The 10,564-nt window shown below is 40.9% G+C and overlaps 1 protein-coding gene across 3 annotated transcripts in view; it reads left to right on the plus strand.

Annotated features, from left to right (window-relative positions):
* The window catches only part of KLHL4 (kelch like family member 4), a 74,657-nt gene extending 64,656 nt beyond the window's left edge, over nt 1-10,001 (plus strand). For all 3 annotated transcript variants that reach the window (XM_071569516.1, XM_071569517.1, XM_071569515.1), the window contains 5 exons: nt 1,053-1,277; nt 3,172-3,334; nt 6,073-6,285; nt 7,575-7,746; nt 8,397-10,001. In XM_071569516.1, the coding sequence (XP_071425617.1) occupies nt 1,053-1,277; nt 3,172-3,334; nt 6,073-6,285; nt 7,575-7,746; nt 8,397-8,456 (833 nt within the window). In that variant the 3' untranslated portion in view covers nt 8,457-10,001. The remainder of the gene's footprint in view (nt 1-1,052; nt 1,278-3,171; nt 3,335-6,072; nt 6,286-7,574; nt 7,747-8,396) is intronic.
* The last annotated feature ends 563 nt before the right edge of the window (nt 10,002-10,564 follow it).

The raw sequence follows: 10,564 nt of genomic DNA on the forward strand, positions 1-10,564 counted from the left end.
CTGAATTTGAGCTCGGGTGCACTGGATGTGCATCTGGCAATTGCCTTGGATCTCACTCAGCCACTGGGCTGGATCAGCTCTCAGGGGAGCAATTTGAGCTGCTGAGTGATGGTGGGAGCCAGAGTGTGGAAAAGTGTCGGTTCTGAATGGCAGGGAGCTGGTACCTTGTGAAGAGTTTCAGTAAAAATGTTACTAGAAGTTCAGTGACCTGAAAAAATGCAAAATATGGCTTATACTTTACAGCAGAAAGGAGCTATTGCAGGGCTGCTGCAAAGGGGAAGCTCAGGGAAGACACCTGTGGGAGCCAGGTCTGTGCCCACACACAGCTCACTCTGCTGCCTGACTCCATCAGAAAAGGGAAAATATCCAAACTATTACCAAAGGTGCATGTCCAGTCCCTCAGACAGAGAGATGTGTGGTTTTCTGGTTTGGATATCACAGAATCATAGAAGAGTTTGGATTGAAAGGGATCTTGGAGATCATCCAGTTCCACCCCCTGCCATGGGCAGGGACACCTTCCACTAGACCAGGGCCCCATCCAGGCTGGCCTTGAACACCCTCAGGGATGGGAAATGCAGAACATCCCTGGGACACCTGTTCCAGTGCCTCACCACCCTCACAGAAAAGAATCTCTTCTTAATATCTAATCCTAATATCACAGTGGTTTAGGTACAAACCTGGTTAAAGAGTGGATTGCTGTGAGGCACCATATTCATAAGAAGTATAAAAAACCCCAAATCACAAAATCCCTATGCCTTTGTATTTAAGTGAATAACAGATTTAACTTATATCTGAAATTTTCAGCTCTACAAAAATTGCCATAATTTAATTCTCCCTCTTCTTGCCCCCAGCATCCTCTCATAGATTTGCCAATCAAATGTGCATGTAATTAATTCAGCTTCTTCACAAAGTTCACATGAGAAACAAAGTTCTCAGGGAGTGACAGCAAAATTCCACGTATGGAATCTCCGTATTTTAGAATTGAATAATTTCTTGCATTGCCCCAATACTGACTGTGGGTACAGCTCCCATAACACTCGTGTTTTTCACAGGCACCACCACGATTGAGAAGTACGACCTGCGGACCAACAGCTGGGTGCAGGTTGGCACCATGAACGGCCGGCGGCTGCAGTTCGGCGTGGCCGTCATCGACAACAAGCTCTACATCGTGGGAGGGAGGGACGGGCTGAAAACCTCCAACATCGTGGAGTGTTTCAACCCTCTCACCAAAGCCTGGACTGTGATGCCTCCCATGTCCACACACAGGCATGGCCTGGGTAAGGAGGGCTCTTTGCCAACACCTCACACCACATAGGAAGGAATTTTGGGTGACACAAACATTGCTGATATAACTTCTGAGAGCATTTAAGAACGTGCAGAAATATTTGTAGAAGGCATTTGTCAAAGGCAGAGCTGCCTAGCACCATAATTTTATGACAGGGGTATTTATTAGTGTTCACCCAACTGGCACTGGTCTTCCAGAGTTCATTTTGCTTGTAGGAAACTTCAAAAGACAAGCAATAGTGAAAATAATCAAATCTTCACACGATTTAATGGTGAAGAGATACATTTACAATACAATAACAAGCTGATTTTAATTCATTTTTTTTTAAATTATGACTTCAGGTAAAGCCATAGGTACAAGCACCTCTGTAATTCAGATCAGGGCATTACCCACACTGAAGAAATCTTTGCAGGATGGAAATAAGTACAACAGGAACGGTTTTAATGTTGTAATTACAAGAAGTTTTACAGAGCTCTGCCATGGCTTAGTAACTATGGGTCTTTACTGCACAGTAATCCTTAATATTATTCACAGTGAAGGAATAATATGAATATGAAATCTAGAATTTATTTCTGGAACTATAAAACATAAGTCCAAGTTTACAGTTGGGGAGACTGATAGAGGGAATATGATGATTTCTGAAGGATTTATGTCTCACAGTTCTTATGGAAAAGCTGGCTACTCTTCAGTTTGCAGAAACAGGTATTGCTTCAAATCATTGGGAAGTTCAAATGGCATGGAATATTTTTATTTTTATGGATAATAGAGAAAGATTGGTCCATAATTATTTGGCAAACCCTTGTGGCCTTTATAATCTCCTCCACTGCTTGGTGGAGAAAATGCTGTGTAGGGCTCTTACCAGCTGGTCCACAAAATTGATAAAACCAAATATTAATAGATAGCAAAGGGAAAGAAGACAAAACACATGAAATAATTTTCATTGAAGTCTTTACAATTACCAACTGCAAGGCCAAAGTTCTACTCAACAAGTAGGTCACAGCAGGAAATCTGAGTACCCAAAGTTCAGCTTCTCTCTGTGCAACAGCCTAGTTTGCAAAGCTCCCTTACACTCGCAGCCCCTATTAACTTCACTGGGATTCTGTGGAGAGTTGGAGCTTTTGTAAAAACCAGGCCATGTATATTTAGGCCTTAAAGACAGATTTAGAAAACTTTTAAGCAGTCAGATTCAAACATTTTGCCTTATCTAACAAAGGGAGGCAACAGCAGGGCAGCAGCAGCTCCCAAGGGGGAGGCACCAAAGCCCTTGTCTCTGGAGAAGCACAATGGCACAGGGTATGTGCCCACAGTGCTTGGCAGAGACAGCCAAGTCCACTCTCCTGGGCCCCAAGGACAGGAGATATACAAGCCAGCTCTTATCCCAAAGTGTGCTCCCCTTAAAGGCATTAAAATGTCATGGTCCTTCAGCTGGGAAGGACAGCCAGGCAGCCACCCACTCAGGCTTTGTGCTGGCAGGACTACAGAGCTTCAGCAGGCTCAGAATTAGGACAGGTCATTGCTTTGGCCATATTGTTCATTGCCTGACTCAAATCTTGCCTTTCTTCAAATGAATAGCATCCTTTCTCATTTAGGGGTCTCAAATTTGATTCAGAACAAGGTCAACAGAAGTGAAAGAGATAAAAGTCCAAGAGAACATCAGAAGTAAAGCAGCTTTCCCCTAATCTTTTGGCAAAAGATAATGGTTATTTAGAAAACACTGTATATGAAGTATTTTATCTTTGTTTATTCTGCCAAATGAAAAGGCAGCTTTTAGATAGTTTAACACCAGCTGCAATTGCTTATCTGCACACAGGGAATTAAAGCATGCAGGGAATACACTCTTGGTCGGTGGAATCATAAGATAACTTGTCCCTAATTCTCTTTTCAAGGAGTAGCAATGCTTGAAGGCCCCATGTATGCAGTTGGTGGGCACGATGGCTGGAGCTACCTCAACACTGTGGAGCGCTGGGACCCGCAGGCGCGGCAGTGGAACTACGTGGCCAGCATGTCCACCCCCAGGAGCACCGTGGGGGTGGCAGCACTGAACAGCAAGTATGGCAGCAGGAAAAGCTCTCTCTGCATGTTCATTGGCTTCCTTCCTGGGAAATACAGTCTCTTAAGTTTTCTTTCCAGTCTTACAGTAATTAACGACCTCGAGAAAACAAAGAGAAAATACAAAGTGCAGGAATAAGAAAGGAAAGCTTTTCCTCGGCCGTGGGGTGAAATGATTTCAAAGTGGCAGTCATGTTTTAAACATATTTCAGGCTTTTTTAAGTTATAGCACTGTGAAGATGTTATTACATGCATATCAGAGTCTTACCTAGAATATAACTCAGGGGGATGTAGAATCAGCTGCTTTAAAAGATATTCCAAGTTTATGTTTACACCATAAAATGGGTGTGTGGAAGGAAGCACCACTTGAAAGAGCCTGTACAGAAATGAAGTCATTTCTCTGTCAGAGAAATTCACGGTCGAGAAAAAATTTTTAAAATATTAAAAGTGTATGGTGTGTTTAATGGAAAGAATACAAGTTTATTAATTAGGTATGGATTAAACAGCCCTCTGTAAGTTTTATCCTTCTCCATCTATTGCTTAAACACACTGAAACCATGTGTTAATGTATTTAAACATTCTCCTAAGATGCTAAAGCCACTTAAGCACTTTTACATGGGAACAGACACCTGTGTGAATCTGCTGTGTAACCTGCACTGACCAGTGTTACACCTTGTTGTAAATCCCTGTTTGAATGCAGTCGTATTTCGGCACAAGGAAGAACAATGCACAAAGCAATGCCTATCAAAAGTCTCTTTTCCTTCTTCAGCAACACAGTTTGGTGCTGGAAATACAAAAGCCTTCTGAAAGACCCCTGGCTGGAGCCATCCTTCCTTCTTATTTTAATCTATAGGAAGCTCTTAGCAAGACTGTTTGTAGGGACTGGAAACACCACAATGGCATTTACCTTGAACCTTTATCATTGACTTTCCTGATCCCTGTAAATTCCAGAGAAAGATAAAGAGCAGCAACAGAGATGTCAGCAAAGGGATATTTGTAAATGCAAAGCTTCTTCACATACAGGTCAGGGTTCTGCATTCAAACATGGCATGACTCAAATCATTAACTCCCAAGTCCAGGAGAGGCAGAACTGCCTCTCCAAGTCTCTGCTGTACCTCAAAAGAAATTTTCTCAGCAGAAACTCCACCAGAAATTCCTGTCAGTACCTTCCCCAGCAACATTCAGGAAACCACTTTGTCAAAGAGGAAATCCAGCCCGAGCCTGACTCTGTTCTCAGTCCCTGCTGATACAAGCTGTCTCCAGCCTGGCTTAAATCATGTCTGTTAGTCTAGTGATGTCATTTCTGCCATACCAGGAGATCAAATGTCCATCACCCAGTGGCCTAACAGGCCAGAATGCTTCTCCTTTTCCTGTTTCCCTAAGTTGTGCCACTTTTTTTCTATTCAACCCCACCAGAAAAGACATTACATTTCTGCAGAGCAGCACTTTTGGATCAATAGTGGTCCATTGAAAACCTCAGTCAATAATGTTATATTTGGTCTTTTCCTTAGAGAATGGGAAACACGACCATATTTATAGACACATTACAGAAAACAAAGAAACTCAACCAATCTGTCTGTATATACAGCCACTTCCTCTTGCTGGGAAAGCTGTGTAAACAAGCAGTCAGGATCTAATGGCATGAAAACAAATCAAAGCCTCAAGTTCTGTGTGGATCAGGCAACAAAGTGAACAGCCAAACTCAATTTTATCAACTCAACACACGTTAGGAGAGGGAGTTGGGAATTCTGCATCATTGTAACAGTGATCAAGAATCTTCTAGCTGAAATACTCATCAGAGCAGTCTAGAGGATTTTCCAGCCACTGGAATAAAACAGGCACTTCTGAAGGAAAATTCAACTGATCTGGTTTAGGTGACTCACTCTGGGCAAGTCCCACTGTTCCCCAGGTCTCAAAGTAGTTGCTGTAGGTAAATTCAATTTCATGGCAGAAAATAATAACCAGGGTTTGAAAGGGAGCAGAAAAACCAGCCCATCTGAACACATGTGATCTTAAATCCTGTTGCAGTCCAGCAGCACTCAAGAGAGCTGAAAACCATAAGGAAATTAAGGCTTTGTGAGATTCACTGACAACATCCACAACCCCTCCCATGTTTCTTGAGGGGGTTCCACAATTTATTCTTACATGTTGTCCCAACAGCTGATGTTTTAGTCTCCAGTTGTTGCCAAGTGCCTTTGGGCTGAACAGAAAAGGTGGTACCTGGATGGTGCTTCCTGTCCAGCAGTTTTTCTTAAATACAAACTTTGGGGATAATTTAATACATCTGATATAGGTTTTTAATGCTTATTCATATTATTAATGTTCTTTTATATATTAACACCACAGGTAAAACGCTTAATATGACACTAAGATGTCAAATAACCCATAGGCCTGGCCCAAGGAATATTATCCATATATCTCAAGCATATGTAACATCTTTCAATTCAATTCCTTCTATAGCTCACTTTTAAAGAAGCTGACATGCATTTTTAAGCTTCACTTTCATTTGTGACTGCTTGAACATTTCCACTGCAAGTGAAGAACAGAGATTGCTTCAGATAGCATGAAAAAGCCTTGTGCAGAGAAAGTTCCAGAGAAAGTTCCAGAGTGTAGTGTTGGAGAGCAAGTAATGGGGACAATTTTAAGGGGGTCTGAATGAAGTTAACCAAATAAAATTCCTATTCAAATAAGAGATTGGAGACTAAAGCTGTTGGCCTTCTCTTGTGTTCTTACCCCAGACTGTACGCCGTTGGAGGACGGGATGGGAGCTCCTGCCTGAAATCCATGGAATGCTTTGATCCCCACACAAACAAGTGGAGTCTCTGTGCTCCCATGTCCAAGAGGAGAGGTGGAGTCGGGGTTGCAACCTACAATGGGTTCTTGTATGCTGTGGGAGGTCACGATGCACCTGCTTCCAACCACTGCTCCCGACTTTCCGACTGCGTGGAAAGGTACGGAATGTTTCGCCCTTTTTTTTTTTTTTGTTTTCTTTTACATTCCAGGAAGGAAATATAGAATAAAATGTCCTCACACATGGAATGTTATGTGTGCAAAACATATCCTGCTTTTTTAAAAAATAATATTTTGAGCAGAATAACTGAGTTGCAATTGTGAGAACAAAAGAATTAAACCTCAGAAGCAAATTGCCCTCAGCTGCCCCTTCTGCCTGAGCTCACCGAGGGCCAGGTAAAGGTGATTTAAGTAGCAAGACAAATTCAACATGTGACCTTTCTACTTCTCAATAGAAAGTGCCAAAACAAAACCAGTTTAAGCTACTTGTGTCATATATTGTAGGAATTAAATATTTTCAGCTGTGTCTTCCTCCAACAATCTGGCTGATATTGGCTATACATTTAAATATATAATAAATATCATGTATTGAAACAGGGAGTACTCACTCCACAAGTATTTTCTCATTAAGAGATTGATGAGAAGAGTTCTTTAGAAAATGCAGATTATGGACATTTGTTTTTAGAAATAGAAGTATTATGAGTTAAATGTTGCTTTGGTACCATGGTGGGTCGTGACACAGTGTGGGAGGACAAGAGAACACTTGGGTGAGAAGGGAACAGGATGAGTGGGGACAACTCCTGGCTCTTCAATGGGTCATCTCTATCCACTGACACTCCTGTGTTATTTGGGACAGAAGAGGAAAACTGAGTTTCCAACCCCCTGGTGTGAATAGCAATGGATTCTGTTCTCAGTTAGATGGTGTAAAGCAGGAACTACCCTGAAATTCACTTTAGTTGGTATTGGAGGTTGACTGAGTAGATCAGAAATAAAGTCCACACTGATATAAGATACTGCCATGCTTTTTGTGGGGCAAACTTAGAGCCACTACATGAGACACTTACCTTCTTCTATGGTGAAATTTTCTGAAAACATTACTTCTGACAAGAAAGAGAAAACCAAAAGCTTTACAGAGGAAGGAAAAAGGAACACGTTGAAATTAACTTTGCTGACTCAACTGATGGCCTTGTTACCATTCCTTCAGGTCCCATTTATGGTTGAAATGTATTGATTGCTAAATCCGATGGAAACGGAGAGTGTGAGCAAAAAGTGAAAACATGGGCATTTTCCATGTGCTTGAAGACCCCTCTAGTGGCTAAATTAGATATTGAACCACAGAACACTTCCAATTCCTGATATAAACTGAATCGCGGTGCAGGAGAAAATAAGCAAATATCAATAATTTCAATTTGAAACGTGTTTCTCTAACTCTGCTCACCAAACGCCCTAGGTATGACCCCAAGACAGATGCCTGGACCACAGTGGCCCCCCTGAGCGTGCCCCGGGATGCCGTGGGGATCTGCCCCCTCGGGGACAGGCTCTACGCCGTGGGGGGCTACGATGGCCACACGTACCTGGACACTGTGGAGTCCTACGATGCTCAGAACAACGAGTGGACAGAGGTATGGGGAGAACCACCCAGGGAATAACAGGAATGGAAAAAACTGTGTTGCAAAATTGTTGCTGGGTTTGTGAAAAATGCCACATCAGGCTGCAGGAATAGTGCAGTGGGGCTGGGATAAAATATCATTGACTGGCTTGTGAAATAATGGGATATAATTTTTCAGACTGATGGGGGAGGCAGGGCATGGACGAGTGAACCACATTGCACAGTTCATTTTGGTCTCTGAGCGCCTAAATTTGCCATTGCTAGAGCTGGTGTGTGTTTGCCAGCAATGGTCTCTTCTGGAGGCACTTTCAGACTTTCATATTTGTGACCATCACTATTGAGACCAAGAGCAAACACCTAAAACTGTCAAGATCCTTTTGTAGCCACACAGTCCTCAGTTTTGGAACACAGAACACAAAGTTCTTTTACACCTGTTAAGAGCAACATTCCCACTTACACTCCTGTCGCTCTCAACAGCTGCTGAATTTTGCCAAAAAGCCCAAAATGGATTTTTTAGAGCCCTTGGTACATCTAATATTTTAGCAGTACATCAGTATGAATACACAAATTGTATTCCTATTAATCTGAAATCATTTTTTTCTATTCCTATCCATAGGAGAGAACTAAAGATGTTTCTTTTTATTTTCCTCTTTTCATGTTTAGGAAGTTCCTGTCAACATTGGAAGGGCTGGAGCGTGTGTTGTTGTGGTGAAGTTGCCCTGAGGACAATAAAAACCAAACAGTGGAGTTACAGAAAAACATTTCCAGAAAGAAGGACAGACCACACACACCTCAGTAGCTTCTGTTCCAGACCACACCTATCTCTGAGCCATCACATTAATAGAGCACAAAAGTGTCTTCCTGCGTTACAAAAAATGGACAATTCTGCATAAATGAATTATTTTATTATTCCTAAACCATGAAACACACTATTGTGTTTAAATGGTTCAGGTTTGTTACAAAAGTCTATCTGTTATTTATGAAATGCAGTAGTAAAGTGAGAAACAGGTGTATGAGATTTCATAAACTTTTCCTTTCTATGTTGGCAGGAATGCAAATGTTTATAAAAAGATCTTTTATATTTTAAGTAAATGAAAATGACAAAGAAACACCTTCAGCAGAGAACTGCACAGAAGGAAATATTTCATTCTAAATACCACTGGGAACAATATTCTCTGCAGAAGTAACTTAATTTCTATATTCAGAAATAAAACTACTAAATTAACTTTAAAATCAAATCAGAGAAGCAGAGAATTGGTTGTTATTTAATATCCAGCATTGCTAGTACTGTGACAGAATATCCAATTTTAGCAGCATATTGAACTGAAAAAGGCAAGTTAAGAAATAGCAGGGCTAAGGTACCTTTATGTTATTAAATCTGTGCCAACAGAAAGAAATCTTTGTCAAAACACAAAGCCAATATTACAGTGCACAGATATGTGATATTTTAATGCTGCTCTGGGTTTCAGGTTATTCCTGGATTCCTCTTTGCCCACCAACCATCTGTCAGTGTGCACTGAACTAATTCCACTATTCTTGGCATAATAACCAGGCATTAAACTTTAAAACAATCATATAATTACATTCCTTGAATATAACTTAGCGAGTGAAATTTTTATATCATATTGATATGACAATCTTTGACCTCAGCTGAAGATTACCAGCTTTCTCTCATGTACAGCAGAAATACAGTAAGGAAAACCCCACATCCACTGTGTAACATTCTGTACCATTTACAGAAACATGTTTATGTTTTATCTCAATTAGGGGAATGCTAAGAATCAAGAATGGACAGGAAAACAGCACATAATATTCCACATGCATGATATTTTCATTTTGTGTGCCAATTTCCGTGGGAGGTTTTGATTCGTTTCGCATTAATTTCATTTTTTTTAATAATTTCAAATGCTGAAAGTGTATTTTAAGAAAAAAGAATGTATGTAAGATATTCTATGCTGTAAAGCACAATACTTGGTCAGTACCCTCCTTAGTGTTTGTTCTGTTGTTGTTTTGTCAGTACCAGAAATTTCAGGACAGAGGTGAAAACTCTTGGAATGTGTAGAGTAACTTTCCTGATAGAATACTGTGTTTTCAGAATTCAGCAATATGCTATTTTAAAAAAAATTTATAGTATTAAGCCTATTGAATGCCTCTAAAGAGAAAATGTCCTAAGCATATTTATAAAAAGAAGTACATTTTTAACTTTAAAAATTATGTTTATATAGAGCATGCTACATTCAAATAAAATTTACTTTCTCTGCTAAGAAACTTTAGACGATATTTTAACAGCTTTGCGGGGTTTATTTTGCACCCTTTCAAAACTAGAAAACACAGAAGGATCAATCTCATTTTTGTACTCAGAAGGTCTGCAGAAAATGCTGCAAACCCAACCAAGAAGAGCCAAGCAAAGGGGGAGCAAACCCTAAAGCACCTTCCAGAATTCCCAGCAGAGGAGGAAGGTATTTTAATTTCCCACCAAATCGATAATGGGAAGCAAACACGAGGGGCCAACCACCAAACTGACAGTGAATCTGCATGGTAAGAACTTTGGGAATGTGGGTGGAGGCCACATCCTGTGGGGGACCTGTGTGACCTCCTGCCTAGAACATCTCTCTGCAGCAACAGTAATTTTAACATTATTAATAAAAATTCTGACACTTCTCTATTCATTGCCATCCTGCTGTGGTCACTCCACAGCCATGGGCACTCTTTGCTGTAAATCAGGATTTGTGTGGATGGAGAGAGAGGTCACTCTGCTTATCCCTCAGGCTCTAAATGCTGCTTTGCTGCTGCTCTGTGACAACATTCCTGCTGCCAGGACCCAGGATAAC

The sequence above is a fragment of the Pithys albifrons genome, chromosome 14, assembly GCF_047495875.1.
Source record: "Pithys albifrons albifrons isolate INPA30051 chromosome 14, PitAlb_v1, whole genome shotgun sequence".
Taxonomy (NCBI): Eukaryota; Metazoa; Chordata; class Aves; order Passeriformes; family Thamnophilidae; genus Pithys; species Pithys albifrons.